At 46.4% G+C, this 23,488-nt stretch overlaps 1 protein-coding gene across 1 annotated transcript in view; it reads right to left on the reverse strand.

The window, feature by feature from the left end:
* LOC116937386 (anosmin-1-like) overlaps positions 1–20,580 on the reverse strand; it is an 83,536-nt gene extending 62,956 nt beyond the window's left edge. The window contains exon 1 of the mRNA XM_076055210.1: positions 18,851–20,580. Within this exon, the coding sequence (XP_075911325.1) occupies positions 18,851–19,339 (489 nt within the window). The 5' untranslated portion in view covers positions 19,340–20,580. The remainder of the gene's footprint in view (positions 1–18,850) is intronic.
* Positions 20,581–23,488: the final 2,908 nt, after the last annotated feature.

Raw genomic sequence — 23,488 nt, forward strand, 5'->3', positions numbered from 1 at the left:
CACACACACACGTGTGTACACACACACACACACGTGTGTACACACACACACACACACGTGTGTACACACACACAGACACACTGACACACACACAGACACACTGACACACACACACGTGTGTACACACACACACACTGGACACACACACACGTGTGTACACACACACACACTGATACACACACACGTGTGTACACACACACACACACACTGGACACACACACACTGGACACACACACACTGGACACACACACACACGTGTGTACACACACACACACTGATACACACACACGTGTGTACACACACACACACACTGATACACACACACACGTGTGTACACACACACACTGATACACACACACACTGATACACACACACACTGATACACACACACACGTGTGTACACACACACACGTGTGTACACACACACACGTGTGTACACACACACACGTGTGTACACACACACACGTGTGTACACACACACACTGATACACACACACGTGTGTACACACACACACTGATACACACACACGTGTGTACACACACACACTGATACACAGACAACAACAACCGCCATTCGCCACTAAGTGGCGGTGACGTCACCACGACGCTTGTGCCAGGCTATGTGCACCTTGAGGCCACGTGGAGTGTCGAACGCCCGCTGGCAGGAAGTCACGGGGCAGACCCAGGTGCCATGGGTCTACTGACTGAGATGACTTGCTGATGCACCACCTGTGCCCCCTAACTGTGCCAACCTGCTGCGCTTTAGCCACCCGGCGCTCCGCTCGTTGTTGTGAGCGTCGCTCCTCCGCCCTCCGTTGTTGTTGGAGCGCGACTGCCTCCAACTGCCCAGTAGCATCCTTCACGAGCCTCCTCCACAGAGGCCGATCTTGACACCGCTAGTACCAGTCATCGGCAAGTCCACTCAGCTCCACGTCCTCCTGTACCACATCACTCCATCTCTTCTCTAGCCCGTGCCGCGCCTGCTTAGCCCCCTCGATCCGGCCGAACAAAAGCTGTTTCGGCATGCGGTGTCTGGGCATGCGGGCTACATGACCCAGCCATCGCAGCCTTGCCCGCGGGAGGAGCTCACCAATAGGACCCTGCCCAGATCTTTCAAGGATTTGTGAGCTCCTCACACAATCCAGTCTGGTTAAACCCAGGCTGGATCGTAGGCAGGCCAGCATAAATGTTTATAACCGGCGAAGATGTTCCATAGGGGGGTCCACGTTTGGCAAGCGTAGAGAAGGGAGGGAATAACCGTGGCCGAGAAGACCTGAAGCTTAGTGCGGAGCGACAGACCAGGTAGCTTCCACACAGCGTTACGCAACCGATGAAAAGATAATGCCGCTCGACTGATTCGGAGTGAGACCTCTGCTGTCAAACTGGAGCCAGTCATAAGCACACTGCCCAGGTATGGGAAACTTTCCACTCACTCCATAACTGCCCAATCACCGATTGGGAGTTGTGGGGGTGGAGTGTCCGATGGTACAAAATACCCAGGCAGGTGCTTAGTTTTGGTGGGGCTGATGGTAAGGCCCCATCTCTTAGTGGCACGCTCCAGTCTCAGCAGCAGCGTCTCCAACTCCTCCTCTGAATGAGCAGCTATTACCAAATCATCAGCATACATAACGTGGTTGAGCAATAGGGAGCCATCCCTTGACCGCACCCGGGCATCGATCAGCCTCCCATTATATCTGTACCATATGGAGATTCCCCCGGTACAGCTATTGAAGGCTTCACGAACTACGTGGTCGAAATAGATGTTAAATAATGTGGGAGCCAGAGGACATCCCTGTCGCACCCCAAGGTGTACAGGGAATGGCTCTGACTGCTAGCCAAGTAGTTTTACCCGGGCCCGCTCACCATCATGAAGGTCCTTAATGATCGTGAGCAGAGGGTCAGGTACTCCAAAAGCACGAAGAACAACACCAGAGCCCAGGCCTATTGATAGTATCATAGGCCTTGACCAGGTCAATAAAGCAGAGATGTAGGTCTTGTTGGAATTCCCTACACCTCTGCTGTAGCAGACGGACAGAAAATATGGCATCTGTGCAGGACCGCCCTTTCCTGAAACCGCACTGGGGCTCCGCACAGACACACACTGACACACAGACACACAAAGACACTGACACACAGACACACAAAGACACTGACACACAGACACACAAAGACACTCAAAGACACACAGACACACAAAGACACTGATACACACACTTACACACACACTGAAACACACACACTGACACACACACACTGACACACACACTGAAACACACACTGACACATACAAACAGACGCACCCACACTGACACAGACATTGACACAATGACACAGACACGCTGACACACACACACACTGGCACACTGACACACACACAATAACACACACAAACAGACGCACACACTGACACACAGATAAACTGACACACACCCTGACACACTGACACACACACTGACACAGACACTGACACACACCCTGACACACACCCTGACACACTGACACACACACGTGTGTACACACGCACGCACACACGCACGCACATTCCTTACCGGCCACTATTTAATCCTCTCCTATTGCGAAGGGCCTCTGTTTTTGTTAGAAAGGTATGCACGTGTACGTGTGTGTGTCAGTGTGTGTGAACGTGTGTGTGTACGTACGTGCGTGTGTGTACGTGTGTGTGTGTACGTGTCAGTGTGTGTGTACGTGTCAGTGTGTGTGTCAGTGTCAGTGTGTTCGTGTGTGTGAGTATGTTCGTGTGTTTCAGTGTGTACGTGTGTGTCAGTGTGTGTGTCAGTGTGTGTGTCAGTGTGTGTGTCAGTGTGTGTGTCAGTGTGTGTGTCAGTGTGTGTACGTGTGTGTGTGTACGTGTGTGTGTGTACGTGTGTGTGTGTACGTGTCAGTGTGTATGTACGTGTCAGTGTGTATGTACGTGTCAGTGTGTATGTACGTGTCAGTGTGTGTGTCAGTGTGTATGTCAGTGTGTGTGTCAGTGTGTGTGTCAGTGTGTATGTGTGTGTGTGTGGGGAGCGGTGGTGTAGTGGTTAGCGCTACGCTGCGCTACGAACCCGGCGACCCGGGTTCGATTCCCACTCACGGCCACCACCGGTGACGATTCTCTGAACCGGTCCTGGGCCTCCTCCCCTAGGTCGACTCAGCCTCAAATGAGTAACCTGGTGCGGTGTGTAGTGAACATCGCTAGCACTGAGGGAGAGACAAAGGCGGCCGGGCGTGGTGCTGCCCACCCCACCCCCTCGTGTGCCACAGCGCCGGTAGCCTTCATAGGTGCTACTCGCTAACAGCACTTGCCCCTACAGCCTGTTAGAGGCTACACGGGGGATCTTTGTCTGTGTATAGGTGCTGCTGCTACTCGCTAACAGCACTTGCTCCTACAGCCTGTTAGAGGCTACACGGGGGATCTTTGTCTGTGTATAGGTGTTGCTGCTACTCGCTAACAGCACTTGCCCCTACAGCCTGTTAGAGGCTACACGGGGGATCTTTGTCTGTGTATAGGTGCTGCTGCTACTCGCTAACAGCACTTGCCCCTACAGCCTGTTAGAGGCTACACGGGGGACCTTTGTCTGTGTATAGGTGCTGCTGCTACTCGCTAACAGCACTTGCCCCTACAGCCTGTTAGAGGCTACACGGGGGATCTTTGTCTGTGTATAGGCGCTGCTGCTACTCGCTAACAGCACTTGCCCCTACAGTCTATTAGAGGCTACACGGGGGATCTTTGTCTGTGTATAGGTGCTGCTGCTACTCGCTAACAGCACTTGCCCCTACAGCCTGTTAGAGGCTACACGGGGGATCTTTGTCTGTGTATAGGTGCTGCTGCTACTCGCTAACAGCACTTGCCCCTAGTCTGTTAGAGGCTACACGGGGGATCTTTGTCTGTGTATAGGTGTTGCTGCTACTCGCTAACAGCACTTGCCCCTACAGCCTGTTAGAGGCTACACGGGGGATCTTTGTCTGTATAGGTGCTGCTGCTACTCGCTAACAGCACTTGCCCCTACAGCCTGTTAGAGGCTGCACGGGGGATCTTTGTCTGTGTATAGGCGCTGCTGCTACTCGCTAACAGCACTTGCCCCTACAGCCTGTTAGAGGCTACACGGGGGATCTTTGTTTGTGTATAGGTGCTGCTGCTACTCGCTAACAGCACTTGCCCCTACAGTCTGTTAGAGGCTACACGGGGGATCTTTGTCTGTGTATAGGTGCTGCTACTCGCTAACAGCACTTGCCCCTACAGCCTGTTAGAGGCTACACGGGGGATCTTTGTCTGTGTATAGGCGCTGCTGCTACTCGCTAACAGCACTTGCCCCTACAGCCTGTTAGAGGCTACACGGGGGATCTTTGTCTGTATAGGTGCTGCTGCTACTCGCTAACAGCACTTGCCCCTACAGCCTGTTAGAGGCTACACGGGGGATCTTTGTCTGTGTATAGGTTCTGCTGCTACTCGCTAACAGCACTTGCCCCTACAGCCTGTTAGAGGCTACACGGGGGATCTTTGTCTGTGTATAGGTGCTGCTGTTGCTACTCGCTAACAGCACTTGATGAGCTATAAAGCTCTTGATCACAGATGGTCTAAGTAGTGGGCACGGGGTAAGAACATTACAACAACAGTTTTCCAAATCGCGATAGAAGTTCAAAATACAGTAAAACCTTGTGGATTGCGACTAACTTGGCCTGCGAGTGTTTTTTGCAAGACGAGCAGATTTGTAGATAAATATTAACTTGATAAACGAGCGAGGGTCTTGCAAATACGAGCAGCGTAACGTGTAAGTACGCTTCGTCTCGCCGAGCGTCACGTGATCACAACTGATATACTACGGGCGCTTTGATATACGAGTGCTTTGGATTACAAACACGTTTCTGGAAGGAATTATGCTCGCAATGCCAAGGTTTTACTGTAATTGTGTTTTTTTTTTCCATTTGCCATACAAGCCAGACGATACGACAAATCGCTAACCTTAAACACCCAGTCGTAAGTAAAAGTCGAGGGGCGGTATAGTACTATAGTAATAGAGCAAGTGGAGAATCACTGAACCGGAATTGATAGCTTGAAAGCATTTAGCGCGGGGCTCTTGAAAGTGTGGGGCACGTAGCATATGTAGCTACTCGTGTTACTAGGATAGTAAGACACTGATAAGTAGAATGTGTAGCTACTTGTGTTACTAGGATAATAAGACACTGATAAGTAGAATGTGTAGCTACTTGTGCCACTAGGATAGTAAGATAATGATAAGTAGAATGTGTAGCTACTTGTGTTACTAGGATAGTAAGACACTGATAAGTAGAATGTGTAGCTACTTGTGTTACTAGGATAGTAAGACAGTGATAAGTAGAATGTGTAGCTACTCGTGTTACTAGGATAATAAGACACTGATAAGTAGAGAATGTGTAGCTACTTGTGTTACTAGGATAGTAAGACATTGATAAGTAGAATGTGTAGCTACTTGTGTTACTAGGATAGTAAGACAGTGATAAGTAGAATGTGTAGCTACTTGTGTTACTAGGATAGTAAGACAATGATAAGTAGAGAATGTGTAGCTACTTGTGTTACCAGGATAATAAGACACTGATAAGTAGAATGTGTAGCTACTTGTGCCACTAGGATAATAAGACAATAAGTAGAATGTGTAGCTGCTTGTGTTACTAGGATAATAAGACCGTGATAAGTATAATGTGTAGCTACTTGTGTTACTAGGATAATAAGACAGTGATAAGTAGAATGTGTAGCTACTTGTGCCACTAGGATAGTAAGATAATGATAAGTAGAATGTGTAGCTACTTGTGTTACTAGGATAGTAAGACACTGATAAGTAGAATGTGTAGCTACTTGTGTTACTAGGATAGTAAGACAGTGATAAGTAGAATGTGTAGCTACTCGTGTTACTAGGATAATAAGACACTGATAAGTAGAGAATGTGTAGCTACTTGTGTTACTAGGATAGTAAGACATTGATAAGTAGAATGTGTAGCTACTTGTGTTACTAGGATAGTAAGACAGTGATAAGTAGAATGTGTAGCTACTTGTGTTACTAGGATAGTAAGACAATGATAAGTAGAGAATGTGTAGCTACTTGTGTTACCAGGATAATAAGACACTGATAAGTAGAATGTGTAGCTACTTGTGCCACTAGGATAATAAGACAATAAGTAGAATGTGTAGCTGCTTGTGTTACTAGGATAATAAGACCGTGATAAGTATAATGTGTAGCTACTTGTGTTACTAGGATAATAAGACAGTGATAAGTAGAATGTGTAGCTACTTGTGCCACTAGGATAGTAAGATAATGATACGTAGAATGTGTAGCTACTTGTGTTACTAGGATAGTAAGACACTGATAAGTAGAATGTGTAGCTACTTGTGTTACTAGGATAGTAAGACAGTGATAAGTAGAATGTGTAGCTACTCGTGTTACTAGGATAATAAGACACTGATAAGTAGAGAATGTGTAGCTACTTGTGTTACTAGGATAGTAAGACATTGATACGTAGAATGTGTAGCTACTTGTGTTACTAGGATAGTAAGACAGTGATAAGTAGAATGTGTAGCTACTTGTGTTACTAGGATAGTAAGACAATGATAAGTAGAGAATGTGTAGCTACTTGTGTTACCAGGATAATAAGACACTGATAAGTAGAATGTGTAGCTACTTGTGCCACTAGGATAATAAGACAATAAGTAGAATGTGTAGCTACTTGTGTTACTAGGATAATAAGACAGTGATAAGTATAATGTGTAGCTACTTGTGTTACTAGGATAATAAGACAGTGATAAGTAGAATGTGTAGCTACTTGTGTTACTAGGATAGTAAGACACTGATAAGTAGAGAATGTGTAGCTACTTGTGTTACCAGGATAATAAGACACTGATAAGTAGAATGTGTAGCTACTTGTGCCACTAGGATAATAAGACAATAAGTAGAATGTGTAGCTACTTGTGTTACTAGGATAATAAGACACTGATAAGTAGAATGTGTAGCTACTTGTGCCACTAGGATAATAAGACAATAAGTAGAATGTGTAGCTACTTGTGTTACTAGGATAATAAGACACTAATAAGTAGAATGTGTAGCTACTTGTGTTACTAGGATAGTAAAACCACTGATAAGTAGAATGTGTAGCTACTTGTGTTACTAGGATAGTAAGACACTGATAAGTAGAATGTGTAGCTACTTGTGTTACTAGGATAATAAGACACTGATAAGTAGAATGTGTAGCTACTTGTGCCACTAGGATAGTAAGATAATGATAAGTAGAATGTGTAGCTACTTGTGTTACTAGGATAGTAAGATAATGATAAGTAGAATGTGTAGCTACTTGTGTTACTAGGATAATAAGACAGTGATAAGTAGAATGTGTAGCTACTTGTGTTACTAGGATAATAAGACAGTGATAAGTATAATGTGTAGCTACTTGTGTTACTAGGATAATAAGACAGTGATAAGTAGAATGTGTAGCTACTTGTGTTACTAGGATAGTAAGACACTGATAAGTAGAGAATGTGTAGCTACTTGTGTTACCAGGATAATAAGACACTGATAAGTAGAATGTGTAGCTACTTGTGCCACTAGGATAATAAGACAATAAGTAGAATGTGTAGCTACTTGTGTTACTAGGATAATAAGACACTAATAAGTAGAATGTGTAGCTACTTGTGTTACTAGGATAGTAAAACCACTGATAAGTAGAATGTGTAGCTACTTGTGTTACTAGGATAGTAAGACACTGATAAGTAGAATGTGTAGCTACTTGTGTTACTAGGATAATAAGACACTGATAAGTAGAATGTGTAGCTACTTGTGCCACTAGGATAGTAAGATAATGATAAGTAGAATGTGTAGCTACTTGTGTTACTAGGATAATAAGACACTGATAAGTAGAATGTGTAGCTACTTGTGCCACTAGGATAATAAGACAATAAGTAGAATGTGTAGCTACTTGTGTTACTAGGATAATAAGACACTAATAAGTAGAATGTGTAGCTACTTGTGTTACTAGGATAGTAAAACCACTGATAAGTAGAATGTGTAGCTACTTGTGTTACTAGGATAGTAAGACACTGATAAGTAGAATGTGTAGCTACTTGTGTTACTAGGATAGTAACACACTGATAAGTAGAATTTGTAGCTACTTGTGTTACTAAGATAGTAAGACAGTGATAAGTAGAATGTGTAGCTACTTGTGTTACTAAGATAGTAAGACAGTGATAAGTAGAATGTGTAGCCACTTGTGCTACTAGGATAATAAGACACTGATAAGTAGAATGTATAGCTACTTGTGTTACTAGGATAGTAAGACAGTGATAAGTAGAATGTGTAGCTACTTGTGCTACTAGGATAGTAAGACACTGATAAGTAGAATGTGTAGCTACTTGTGTTACTAGGATAATAAGACACTGATAAGTAGAATGTGTAGCTACTTGTGTTACTAGGATAGTAAGACACTGATAAGTAGAATGTGTAGCTACTTGTGCTACTAGGATAGTAAGACAATGATAAGTAGAATGTGTAGCTACTTGTACTACAAGGATAGTAAGACAGTGATAAGTAGAATGTGTAGCTACTTGTGCTACTAGGATAATAAGACACTGATAAGTAGATTGTGTTAGCTATTAGTGCTATTAGGATAATAAGACACTGATAAGTATAATGTGTAGCTACTTGTGGTACTAGGATAGTAAGACAGTGATAAGTAGAATGTGTAGCTACGTGTGTTACTAGGATAATAAGACACTGATAAGTATAATGTGTAGCTACTTGTGCTACTAGGATAGTAAGACACTGATAAGTAGAATGTGTAGCTACTTGTGTTAATAGGATAGTAAGACACTGATAAGTAGAATGTGTAGCTACTTGTGCTACTAGGATAATAAGACAGTGATAAGTAGAATGTGTAGCTACTTGTGCTACTAGGATAGTAAGACAGTGATAAGTAGAATGTGTAGCCACTTGTGCTACTAGGATAATAAGACACTGATAAGTAGAATGTATAGCTACTTGTGTTACTAGGATAGTAAGACAGTGATAAGTAGAATGTGTAGCTACTTGTGCTACTAGGATAGTAAGACACTGATAAGTAGAATGTGTAGCTACTTGTGTTACTAGGATAATAAGACATTGATAAGTAGAATGTGTAGCTACTTGTGTTACTAGGATAGTAAGACACTGATAAGTAGAATGTGTAGCTACTTGTGCTACTAGGATAGTAAGACAATGATAAGTAGAATGTGTAGCTACTTGTACTACAAGGATAGTAAGACAGTGATAAGTAGAATGTGTAGCTACTTGTGCTACTAGGATAATAAGACACTGATAAGTAGATTGTGTTAGCTATTAGTGCTATTAGGATAATAAGACACTGATAAGTATAATGTGTAGCTACTTGTGGTACTAGGATAGTAAGACAGTGATAAGTAGAATGTGTAGCTACTTGTGTTACTAGGATAATAAGACACTGATAAGTATAATGTGTAGCTACTTGTGCTACTAGGATAGTAAGACACTGATAAGTAGAATGTGTAGCTACTTGTGTTACTAGGATAGTAAGACACTGATAAGTAGAATGTGTAGCTACTTGTGCTACTAGGATAATAAGACAGTGATAAGTAGAATGTGTAGCTACTTGTGCTACTAGGATAGTAAGACACTGATAAGTAGAATGTGTAGCTACTTGTGTTACTAGGATAATAAGACACTGATAAGTAGAGAATGTGTAGCTACTTGTGCCACTAGGATAATAAGACACTGATAAGTAGAATGTGTAGCTACTTGTGTTACTAGGATAGTAAGACACTGATAAGTAGAATGTGTAGCTACTTGTGCTACTAGGATAATAAGACACTGATAAGTAGAATGTGTAGCTACTTGTGTTACTAGGATAGTAAGACACTGATAAGTAGAATGTGTAGCTACTTGTGCTACTAGGATAATAAGACACTGATAAGTAGAATGTGTAGCTACTTGTGCTACTAGGATAGTAAGACACTGATAAGTTGAATGTGTAGCTACTTGTGCTACTAGGATAGTAAGACATTGATAAGCAAAATGTGTAGCTACTTGTGCTACTAAGATAGTAAGACACTGATAAGTAGAATGTGTCGCTACTTGTGTTACTAGGATAGTAAGACACTGATAAGTAGAATGTGTAGCTACTTGTGCTACTAGTATAGTAAGATACTGATAAGTATAATGTGTAGCTACTTGTGTTACTAGGATAATAAGACACTGATAAGTAGAATGTGTAGCTACTTGTGCTACTAGGATAGTAAGAAACTGATACGTAGAATGTGTAGCTACTTGTGTTACTAGGATAATAAGACACTGATAAGTAGAATGTGTAGCTACTTGTGTTACTAGGATAGTAAGACAGTGATAAGTAGAATGTGTAGCTACTTGTGCTACTAGGATAGTAAGACATTGATAAGTAGAATGTGTAGCTACTTGTGTTACTAAGATAGTAAGAAACTGATAAGTAGAATGTGTAGCTACTTGTGCTACTAGGATAGTAAGACACTGATAAGTAGAATGTGTAGCTACTTGTGTTACTAGGATAGTAAGACACTGATAAGTAGAATGTGTAGCTACTTGTGGTACTAGGATAATAAGACACTGATAAGTATAATGTGTAGCTACTTGTGCCACTAGGATAGTAAGACAATGATAAGTAGAATGTGTAGCTACTTGTGCTACCAGTATAGTAAGACCACTGATAAGTATAATGTGTAGCTACTTGTGCTACTAGGATAATAAGACACTGATAAGTAGAATGTGTAGCTACTTGTGCTACTAGGATAATAAGACACTGATAAGTAGAATGTGTAGCTACTTGTGCCACTAGGATAGTAAGACACCCACCCACTACCCACCACCCACCACCCCCACCACCCACCACCCCCACCACTTTCCCACCAGCACCAACAACACAAAAAGGTTCCCGTCCAGGGGGTCTGTAGACACGCGGGGATCTTTGTCGTCTTTGTCTCCTCCACACGGTGACTGTTTACACTCGGACGTCTGTGAGTGTCTGTGTGGTGGATGTGTGAGTGTGTGTGAGTGTGTGAGTATGAGAGTGTGTGAGTGTGTGAGTATGTGTGTGTATGTGAGTGTGTGAGTGTATGTGTATGTGAGTGTGTGAGTAGGTGTGTGAGTGTGTATGTGAGTACGTGAGTGTATGAGTATGTGTGTGAGTGAGTATGTGAGTGTGTGAGTGAGTGAATGTGTGAGTGTGCGAGTGAGTGTGTGAGTGAGTGTGTGAGTGTGTGTGTGAGTATGTGAATGTGTGAGTGTGTGTGTGAGTATGTGAATGTGTGAGTGTGTGAGTGAGTGTGTCAGTGTGTGAGTGAGTGAGTATATGAATGTGTGAGTGTGTGAGTATGTGAATGTGTGAGTGAGTGTGTGAGTGTGTCAGTTTGAGTGAGTATATGAATGTGTGAGTGTGTGAGTGAATGTGTGAGTATGTGAATGTGTGAGTGAGTGTGTGAGTGTGTGAGCATGTGAATGTGTGAGTGAATGTGTGAGTGTGTGTGTGAGTATGTGAATGTGTGAGTGTGTGAGTGAGTGTGTCAGTGTGTGAGTGAGTATATGAATGTGTGAGTGTGTGAGTGAATGTGTGAGTATGTGAATGTGTGAGTGAGTGTGTGAGTGAGTGTGTGAGTATGTGAATGTGTGAGTAAGTGTGTGAGTGAGTGTGTATGTGAGTGAGTGTGTGAGTGAGTGTGGAAGTGTGTGAGTGAGTGAATGTGTGAGTGTGTGAGTATGTGAATGTGTGAGTGTGTGTGAGTGTGTGAGTGAGTGAATGTGTGAGTGAGTGTGTGAGTGAGTGTGTGAGCATGTGAATGTGTGAGTAAGTGTGTGAGTGTGTGTGTGTGAGTGTGTGAATGAGTGAGTGAGTGTGAGTGAGTGTGTGAGTGTGTGATTGAGTGAGTGTGTGAGTGTGTGATTGAGTGAGTGTTTGAGTGTGTGTGAGTGAGCGTGTGAGTGAGTGTGTGATTGAGTGAGTGAGTATGAGTGAGTGTGTGAGTGAGTGTGTGTGTGAGTGAGTGTGTGAGTGAGTGTGTGGGTGAGTGTGTGAGTGAGTGTGTGAGTGAGTGTGTGATTGAGTGTGTGATTGAGTGAGTGAGTGTGTGAGTGAGTGTGTGATTGAGTGAGTGTGTGAGTGAGTGTGTGAGTGTGTGTGTGAGTGAGTGTGTGGGTGAGTGTGTGATTGAGTGAGTGTGTGATTGAGTGAGTGAGTGTGTGATTGAGTGTGTGATTGAGTGAGTGTGTGAGTGAGTGTGAGTGTGTGAGTGAGTGTGTGATTGAGTGAGTGTGTGATTGAGTGAGTGAGTGTGTGAGTGAGTGTGTGATTGAGTGAGTGTGTGAGTGTGAGCGAGTGTGTGAGTGAGTGTGTGATTGAGTGAGTGTGTGAGTGAGTGTTTGAGTGTGTGTGAGTGAATGTTTGAGTGTGTGTGAGTGTGTGAGTGAGTGTGTGATTGAGTGAGTGTGTGAGTGAGTGTGTGATTGAGTGAGTGTGTGAGTGAGTGTGTGGGTGAGTGTGTGGGTGAGTGAGTGTGTGTGTGAGTATGTGAATGTGTGAGTGTGTGATTGAGTGAGTGGTCACAGCGCCGGTAGCCTTCATAGCAGCTGCTGATACTCGCTACTAACAGCACTTGTCCCGACAGCCTGTTAGAGGTTACACGGGGGATCTTTGTCTTGTGTGCGATTGTGTTTACGCATGAATGTGTGTGTGTGTTTATGTGTTACCCGTTTGATTAACGCACTCACATAAATACAGACGGAGACCTCCCGTGTAGCCTCTAACACGACTGTAGGGGCAAGTGCTGTTAGCGAGTAGCAGCAGCACCTATACACAGACAAAGATCCCCCGTGTAGCCTCTAACAGGCTGTAGGGGCAAGTGCTGTTAGCGAGCAGCAACAGCACCTATACACAGACAAAGATCCCCCGTGTAGCCTCTAACAAGCTGTAGGGGCAAGTGCTGTTAGCGAGTAGCAGCAGCACCTATACACAGACAAAGGTCCCCCGTGTAGCCTCTAACACGACTGTAGGGGCAAGTGCTGTTAGCGAGTAGCAGCAGCACCTATACACAGACAAAGATCCCCCGTGTAGCCTCTAACAGGCTGTAGGGGCAAGTGCTGTTAGCGAGCAGCAACAGCACCTATACACAGACAAAGATCCCCCGTGTAGCCTCTAACAAGCTGTAGGGGCAAGTGCTGTTAGCGAGTAGCAGCAGCACCTATACACAGACAAAGGTCCCCCGTGTAGCCTCTAACAGGCTGTAGGGGCAAGTGCTGTAAGCGAGTAGCAGCAGCACCTATACACAGACAAAGATCCCCCGTGTAGCCTCTAACAGGCTGTAGGGGCAAGTGCTGTTAGCGAGTAACAGCAGCACCTATACACAGACAAAGATCCCCCGTGTAGCCTCTAACAGGCTGTAGGGGCAAGTGCTGTTAGCGAGTAGCAGCAGCACATACACACAGACAAAGATCCCCCGTGTAGCCTCTAACAGGCTGTAGGGGCAAGTGCTGTTAGCGAGTAACAACAGCACCTACACACAGACAAAGATCCCCCGTGTAGCCTCTAACAGGCTGTAGGGGCAAGTGCTGTTATCGAGTAGCAGCACCTATACACAGACAAAGATCCCCCGTGTAGCCTCTAACAGGCTGTAGGGGCAAGTGCTGTTAGCGAGTAGCAGCACCTATACACAGACAAAGATCCCCTGTGTAGCCTCTAACAGGCTGTAGGGGCAAGTGCTGTTAGCGAGCACCTATGAAGGTTACCGGCGCTGTGGTAGACGAGGGGGGTGGGTGGCCAGCACCACGCCCGGCCGCCTTTGTCTCTCCCCCAGTGACGATGTTTACACATGTTTACACATCGCCACCAAGTACTCATTTGAGGCTGAGTCGACCTAGGGGAAGCCCGGCACCGGTTCAGATAATCGTCACCGGTGTTGGCCGTGAGCAGGAATCGAACTCGGGTCGCCGGGTTCGCAGCGCAGCGTGGCGCTAACCACAGCTCCCCACACACAGACACGCACACAGACACACACACAGACACACACACAGACACGTACACACAGACACACATACGCACACACACGTACAGACACACACGCACACACAGACACGCACACAGACACACACACGTACACACAGACACACACACACAGACACGTACAGATAGACACGTACACACACGCACACACACGTACAGACAGACACAGACACACACACACGTACACACAGACACACACACGTACACACAGACACACACACACACACACGTACACACAGACACACACACACGTACACACAGACACACACACACGTACACACACGTACACACAGACACACACACAGACACACACACAGACAAAGCTGCGCCGTGTAGCCTTGGCAGACTGTTGGGGCAAGTGCTCACACAATCGGGACGCTCACACAGAGACAGACCCCAAGGTGCTATCGGCTTGCCAGATCGAGACGCCTCAACGCCACACGCTGTAGCAGCAGCAGCTGCCGTGAACTCCGCTACACAAACTGCAGCATTGCGTTGTTTAGTTTCACAAGCGACCCCAGCTCATCACGAGTGGATAGCCGCTCAATCAAGTGACGCCGCATGCCATCACCATCATCATCACCATCATCATTACCATCATCATTACCATCGCCACCACCATCATCACCATCATCATCATCGCCATCGCCACCATCATCGTCATCGCCATCATCATCACCATCGCCACCACCATCACCATCATCACCATCATCACCATCATCACCACCACCATCATTATCATCATCGCCATCATCATCGCCATCATCATCACCATCGCCACCACCATCATCATCATCGCCATCATCGCCATCATCATCACCATCATCACCATCATCGCCATCATCATCACCATCGCCGCCACCACCATCATCATCACCATCGCCGCCACCACCACCATCATCGCGTGGAAACTGACATCAGCACGCCACGTGCTCTTAAACGCTGTGGTGACGTCGATTCGAAACGTGGAGAGGGGAAACAACCAGAGGAGCCCGGAGGGAAATCCACGGGGGAGAGAGACGCAGACTCCAAATACACAGCAGCAGCAGGCGTCGTCAGGGTCGGGATCGAACCCACGACCTCCTGTGTACCAGGCGAGGTAGTTAACATCTCCTAGCCACCGTGGATGTCCCCGTGTCTGTCCATCACATCGGTGAATAAGAATGCGATGCCTCTGTGCCTCGAGGAGGTACAAAAATACAGAGGAGGTCCATCACCCCTCCCCCCCCTTTCTCCCCCATCACCCCCCCCCCCCCACATTTGTCCCCCATCGCCACCCCCCACCCCACCACAACATCAATGTCACAGGAATGCCACCGAAACTTTATCCGCCGCCACGGGACGTGAGTGATGATGGGTCGAGATCTCCAGTGGGAGAGGCTTCGGGGGTGTGTAGGGGTGGTCGCTACTGAGCAGTGGATACATCGCCATCATCACCATCATCATCATTATCATCATCGCCATCACCACCACCATCATCATTATCATCATCGCCATCGCCATCACCACCATCATCATCATTATCATCATCGCCATCGCCATCACCACCATCATCATCATTATCATCATCGCCATCACCACCATCATCATCATCACCATCATCATCATCACCACCATCATCATCACCACCATCATCATCGCCATCACCACCACCATCATCATCATCGCCATCACCACCACCACATCATCGCCATCCCCACCACCACCATCATCATCACCACCACCACCATCACCACCACCACCACCATCATCATCATCATCGCCATCCCATCATCATCATCATCATCGCCATCCGACCATCATCATCATCGCCATCACCACCACCGCCATCATCATTATCATCGCCATCACCACCATCATCATCACCATCATCGCCATCACCATCACCATCACCACCACCGCCATCATCATCATCGCCATCATCATCATCACCATCATCATCACCATCATCATCACCATCATCATCACCATCATCATCACCATCATCATCATCACCACCACCATCATCACCACCATCATCACCATCACCATCATCGCCATCACCACCACCGCCATCATCATCATCACCTCCATCATCATCACCACCATCATCATCGCCATCATCATCACCATCATCACCACCACCACCGCCATCATCATCGCCATCATCATCATCACCACCATCATCATCGCCATCACCACCACCATCATCGCCATCACCACCACCATCATCATCGCCATCACCACCACCATCATCATCGCCATCACCACCATCATCATCACCACCATAATCATCATCACCACCATCACCACCACCACCATCATCACCACCATCATCACCAGCACCATCATCATCGCCAGCACCATCATCATCGCCATCATCACCACCATCGCCATCACCACCATCATCATTATCATCGCCACCACCATCATCATCATCATCGCCACCACCATCACCACCATCATCATCATCGCCACCACCATCATCATCACCACCTTCATCACGGTCACCATCACCCGCCATCATCACGGTCACCATCACCACCATCATCACGATGTTTACTGCACACCACGCCAGGTACAACATTGGCCAATAAGTGGCGGTGCCAGGCTAGGTGCACTTTGAGGCTATCGCGTGGTGTGTCGAACGCCCGCTGGCAGGAGGTCACGGGGACAGACCCTGCAGGTGCCATGGGTTGACCGACTGAGACGACCGACAGATGCACCGCCTGTGCCAGGCTAGGTGCAGGAGGTCACGGGACAGACCCAGCAGGTGCCATGGGTTGACCGACTGAGACGACTGGCCGATACCAGGTACACATCAAACAAAGACAAAGATCCCCCGTGTAGCCTGTGGAACACGAGGGGGGTGGGTGGCCAGCACCACGCCCGGCCGCCTTTGTCTCTCCCCCAGTGCTAGCGATGTTTACTACTGCACACACCGCACCAGGTTACTCATTTGAGGCTGAGTCGACCACGAGGGGCGGAGTCCCAGAACCGGTTCAGAGAATCGTCACCGGTGGTGGCCGTGAGCGAGAATCCAACTCGGGTGACCAGGTTCGTAGCGCAGCGTAGCGCTAACCACTACACCACCGCTACACACACACACTGACAACACACACTGACAACACACACACACTGACAACACACACACTGACAACACACACACACTGCTACACACACTGCTACACACACACTGCTACATACACACACTGACAACACACACACACTGCTACATACACACACTGACAACACACACACACTGACAACACACACACACTGACAACACACACTGCTACACACACACTGCTGCACACAGACACACACACTGACACACGCACACTGACACACGCACACTGACACACACACACTGACAATACACACACTGCTACACACACTGACAACACACACACTGCTACACACACACTGCTGCACACAGACACACACACTGACACACGCACACTGACACACACACACTGACAACACACACACTGACACACGCACACTGACAACACACACACTGCTACACACACTGACACACACACACTGACAACACACACACTGCTACACACACACTGCTGCACACACACTGCTGCACACACACTGCTGCACACACACTGCTGCACACAGACACACACACTGACACACACACACACACACTGACACACGCACACTGACACGCACACTGACACATGCACACTGACACACACACACTGACAACACACACACTGACAACACACACACTGACAACACACACATTGCTACACACACACAAACAAACAAACCGCCATTCGCCACTAAGTAGCGGTGACGTCACCACGACGCTTGTGCCAGGCCATGTGCACCTTAGGCCACGTGAAGTGTCGAACACCCGCTGGCAGGAGGTGGCTGGGCATGCGGGCTACATGGCCCAGCCAACGCAGCCTTGCCCGCCGGAGGAGCTCACCGATGGGACCTTGCCCAGATCTTTCAAGGATTTGTGAGCTCCTCACACAATCCAGTCTGGTTAAACCCAGGATGGATCGTAAGCAGGCCAGCCTAAATGTTTCTAACCGGCGAAGATGTTCCATTAGGGGGGTCCACGTTTCGCAAGCGTAGAGAAGGGAGGGAATGACCGTGGCCGAGAAGACCTGAAGCTTAGTGCGGAGCGACAGACCAGGTAGCTTCCACACAGCGTTACACAACCGATGAAAAGATATTGCCCCTCGACTGAATCGGACACCTCTGCTGTTAAACTGGAGCCGGTCATAAGCACACTGCCCAGGTATGGGAAACTCTCCACTCTCTCCACAACTGCCCCATCACCGATTGGGAGTTGTGGGGGTGGAGTGTCCGATGGTACAAAATACCCAGGCAGGTGCTTAGTTTTGGTGGGGCCGATAAGCAGCAGCGCCTCCAACTCCTTCTCTGAGCGAGCAGCGATTACCAAATCATCGGCATACATAATACCGTGGTTGAGCAATAGTGAGCCATCCCTTGACCGCACCCGGGCATCGATCAGCCTTCCCATTGTATCTGTACCAGATGGAAATTCCTCCGGTACAGCTATTGAAGGCTTCACGAACTACGTGGTCAAAAATAGTTGTTAAATAATGTGGGAGCCAGAGGACACCCCTGTCGCACCCCAAGGTGTACAGGGAATGGCTCCGACTCCCGGCCACGTAGTTTTACCCGGGCCCGCTCACCATCATGAAGGTCCTCAATGATCGTGAGCAGAGGGTCAGGGACTCCAAAAAGCACGAAGAACAACACCCCCACACACACACACATACTGACACGCACACTGCTGCCTTGCCAAACCACCACCACCACCCCTCACCTGCCCCAGCTGCAGTCGGGTGCTGTGCAGGGAGAGGCACCGTGCCTGGCACCGCGCCTGGCCCAGCACTGCACTGTGCGGGGAGTCGCGGCGAGACGCCGGACGGCAATGGCCCACGGCGGGGAGCGTGGACACCACGAGGAGCGCCACCAGCGTCGTCGTCGTCATCCTCGTCGTCTTCATCGTCTTCATCTTCATCGTTGTCATCATCAACGTTGTCATCTTCATCGTTGTCATCCTCAACGTCATCTTCATCGTTGTCATCATCAACGTCATCTTCATCGTCTTCATCATCGTCATCATCGTCATCAACGTCGTCTTCATCATCGTCGTCATCTTCATCATCGTCGTCATCATTGTCATTATCATCGTCATCTTCATCGCCATCAACGTCATCAACGTCATCAACGTTGTCTTCTTCATCGTGGTCATCTTCATCATTGTCATCATCATCGTCATCTTCATCGTCTTCATCATCGTCGTCATCATCGTCTCCCGTGGTACCCACGGAACGTCGCGTCGCAGACGAAGACTTTGGTAGGCGAGGGGGTGGTGAATTAACTGAACTAATCAATTAATGGTAATAACTAGTAATCATTCATTTAAGACGTTACTACTTTGTTAAAGTTGTTTTTATTATTCATTCGCCCGCTTTCGGTCAATCAGAATATTAACGTAGGACTTTTATTTTAAAAAAAATCCGATGAGCAATAAAGCTCTTTCACCACACCACCACCACCACACAGATATCCAGTCACGTGCTCTTTATGATTTAGCTTTTTCTTCAACAGATTATTCAATGCCCTTAAAACAAAATTAATTAACCGGTTCGGAGTTGCCAATTAACACAAACCGGTTTGTTTTCCGCCAGGCAGGGAGGGGGGGGGTTAAAGGTTTTAATTGGTCACGTGACAGGCGGGGGGGGGAGGGCGGGTTTACTTAATTGGTTCGTATGCAAATTAGGCGACCTAATTGTTAAATAGGGCGTGTGCTTAATGATGATTGGGCTGATGAACGTTGATTATCCTCATTGAGTTAAGCGGCGCAACATTCAATTAGTGTACAAGTTTAGTGGGGGAAATTAATTAGCATAACAATTAAGCGTTAGGCGTCTTCGTAAGTGGTGTAAGAAGAACATTTACATGAGTTAAAATTTAATACAATTGCAATTTGTTATAAAATGCACAAGTATGATTAATTGTAACTAATTAGAAGTACAATTGTTTATAATTAGATTTGATTATCGAACGCTTCAATTTCCCAAAAATGTTTAGGATCTAAGAAAATTGAGCGAGAGGTTGGAAATTATATATATTTTAAACTATTAATAGCTATAATTGAAAGCAGTTTTTATTTCACTAAAATCCGTAAAAAAAGTATATAGGTAAAATACGAATCTTTTATCTTGAACCTTTAAGCTCCAGAATATTTTTAAAAAATAGTTTTGCCAGCTTGTAAATATTTAATAAAAATAGAAAACCGACGTCTAAATAAAACACACACACGTACACACACACACACTCAATAACGACAGACTTTTTAAACACCACAAAAAAAATCCTCACCGGCGCAATTAAAATAACCAATTATTAATTAACGCTGCTACTTAATCAGCTCCATCATCGCCACAGCACTCCACATCTCACCTCCAACCACGCGCTCCCCGCTTTTATACTGCGCGCCTTGACCCGGGGGAGGGGGGAGTGGGAGGGGGGTCGTGGCTAAGCGTTGTGATTGGCTAGAGCTGGCGGTGATGGGGCGGGGCATTCTAGTCGTTAAGCGGGTGGTGGGGGTGGAGTAAAGGGGGGGGGGGGGGGGGGGGCTTGACCGAGCATTGTGATTGGCCAAAATTGTCAGTGATTGGGGCGGGGCATTCAAATAAAGCTGGTGGGGGCGTGACCAAGCGTTCTGATTGGCCACAACCGGCGATAGAGGGGCCGGGCATTCTAATCGTTAAGCGGGTGGTGGGGATGGAGTAAGGGGGGGGGCTTGACCGAGCATTGCGATTGGCCAAAATCGTCAATGATTGGGGCGGTGCATTCAAATTATTAAGCGGGTGGGGTCGTGACCAAGCGTCGTGATTGGCCACAACCGGCGATAGTGGGGCGGGACATTCTAAATCGTTAAGCGGGTGGGGGTGGGAGGGAGTCGTGACCAAGCGTTCTGATTGGCCAAAACCGGGGATGGTGGGAGCTTTACCAAGCATTGTGATTGGCCAAAACCGGCAATGATGGGGCGCGGCATTCTAATCGTTAAGCGGGGGGGGGGGGCTTGACCAAGCGTTCTGATTGGCTAGAACCTGAGATGGTGAGGGCAGGTGTGGGAGGGGGGTCTTGACCAAGCGATGTGATTGGATAGAACCGGCGATAGTGGGGGCGGGTGTGGGAAGGGGGTCGTGACAAAGCGTTGTGATTGGCTAGAACCTGAGATGGTGAGGACAGGTGTGGGAGGGGGTGGGGGTCTTGACCAAGCGTTGCGATTGGCTACAACCGGGAGTGATGGGGGGGGTCCATTCAAATCGCTAAGCCGGTGGTGGTCAAATGGACGCACGTGGTCGGATCTGGTTTGAACTTCACTCGAGCAGTGATTGAACTAAGGGACCGTCCATAAATGACGTCACGCACCTGGGGGGGGGTCAGACATTTGTGACGATGTGTGACGAGGGGGGGGGGTGTTTGAGAGATGTGACGTCACATCAAAATGCGCAACTTTAAATAGATATAGACAACACGTTTCTACTTAATTAAATAGATATTTTTTAAATAAATGTTTTCTCCTACAACATCAGAGTGCAGCGCCACATTAAATACGCCACCACGATGACAACAATAGTTTAAAGCGATTTGAAGCACGTTTTATTTTCAAAATGGAAATATGGTTTTGGGAGGGGGGAGGGGCCAGAGCTTTGTGACGTCACTTGAGGGGGGGGGGTCTGACTTTTTGTGACGCCGCGTGACGTGGGAGGGGGGGGGTGGTAAAAAAATCGTTCAAAATCGCGTGACGTCATTTATGGACGGCCCCTTCGTTCAATAATTTCAGCCATAGCAGACGGTATGATAACATTGAATCGTGGTTGCCACTTAAAGCACACATCATCATCATCATCGTTGTACCGTATCCATGGTTCGAACTTCTTTCGCACCGTACGGAAACCCCAACCGCGCGCCACCTAACCTCGGAATCCACGAGCTTCCCAATGAATCATGGGCAGCACAAACCACCGCACTCACCATTCCCTGATTAAAAACAAAAAAAATTTTTACACTTTTTTAAAAACGCGTTTGGTAATAACTCTGGAAGGAAACGTTGCAGACCCATCAAGCTGGTACTCGTACTGCTCGCCTAGTCGAGAGGAATCCAAAGATATGAGTGGTTAAGCTATGGGATATGAAATGGACGAGCGACCAATAAAACAACATGTATTATGGGGTTGAATGCTTTTTGCTATTCACAAAATTAAACAAAAGCAGTCATGCAAATATCGGATTTAACACAGCACAGCAAAATCAGTTGCACCATTCAATGGAAGAACTCCACGACTCCAGAAAGTGGGCACAACGTAAGGGGGTCCCCCCCCCCCCCCGTGGCCAATCACAGCCAACGTGAGTTGACCGTGGGCAATAAGACCCAAGCCGAAACATGACGTGTAAAAAAAATAACGTTTAAAAATATACATTTGAATTTTTAATGACAGAATACGGTATTGTCATGAGTATGACGTTGGGAAGTGGGTTAACATCGAGTGACGAGATTTGAGGATGCAATGACAACAGAGTGAGTTCATAGAAAGCGTGTAAAAAGGATCGTTTAACATTTTATTTTTTATTTTCTAACGATATAATAGTTATTGTCATCGGTATGACACAAGTATAACCAAGTTTGCAGTCGATACCACATTGGGAAGTGGGTTAACATCGAGTTACGAGATTTGAGGATACAATGACAACAGAGTGAGTTCATAGAAAGCGTGTAATAAGGATCGTTTAACATTTTATTTTTTATTTTTTAACGATATAATATAGTTATTGTCATCGGTATGACACAAGTATAACCGAGTTTGCAGTCGATACCACATTGGGAAGTGGGTTAACATTGAGTTACGAGATTTGAGGATACAATGACAACAGAGTGAGTTCATAGAGAGCGTGTAAAAAGGATCGTTTAACATTTTATTTTTATTTTTTAACGATATAATATAGTTATTTTTTTTTATTTAAAGCTTTCGTGACTGCAGTAATTCATATTCTTAGTTTTTTCGGTAAAGTCACGTTGAAGGGAAACAACAAAATAATAAAATATATAAAACAATAAAAAAAATTCTCACGACGTTTCGACCATAACTCAAACCTGAAGCCGACCGTTTGAGTTATGGTCGAAACGTCGTGAGAATTTTTTTTATTGTTTTATATATATTTTATTATTTTGTTGTTTCCCTTCAACGTGACTTTACCGAAAAAACTAAGAATATGAATATAGTTATTGTCATCGGTATGACACAAGTATAACCGAGTTTGCAGTCGACAGCACATTGGGAAGTGGGTTAACATCGAGTTACGAGATTTGAGGACACAACAACAGACAACTGACTGAGCGAGTTAAAAATGAAAGCGCGTAAAATAAGAACAGCTGCTCAACCTC

This window comes from Petromyzon marinus, chromosome 70, assembly GCF_048934315.1.
Source record: "Petromyzon marinus isolate PM22_M1 ecotype Great Lakes invasive population chromosome 70, UKy_Petmar_22M1.pri1.0, whole genome shotgun sequence".
NCBI lineage: Eukaryota > Metazoa > Chordata > Hyperoartia > Petromyzontiformes > Petromyzontidae > Petromyzon > Petromyzon marinus.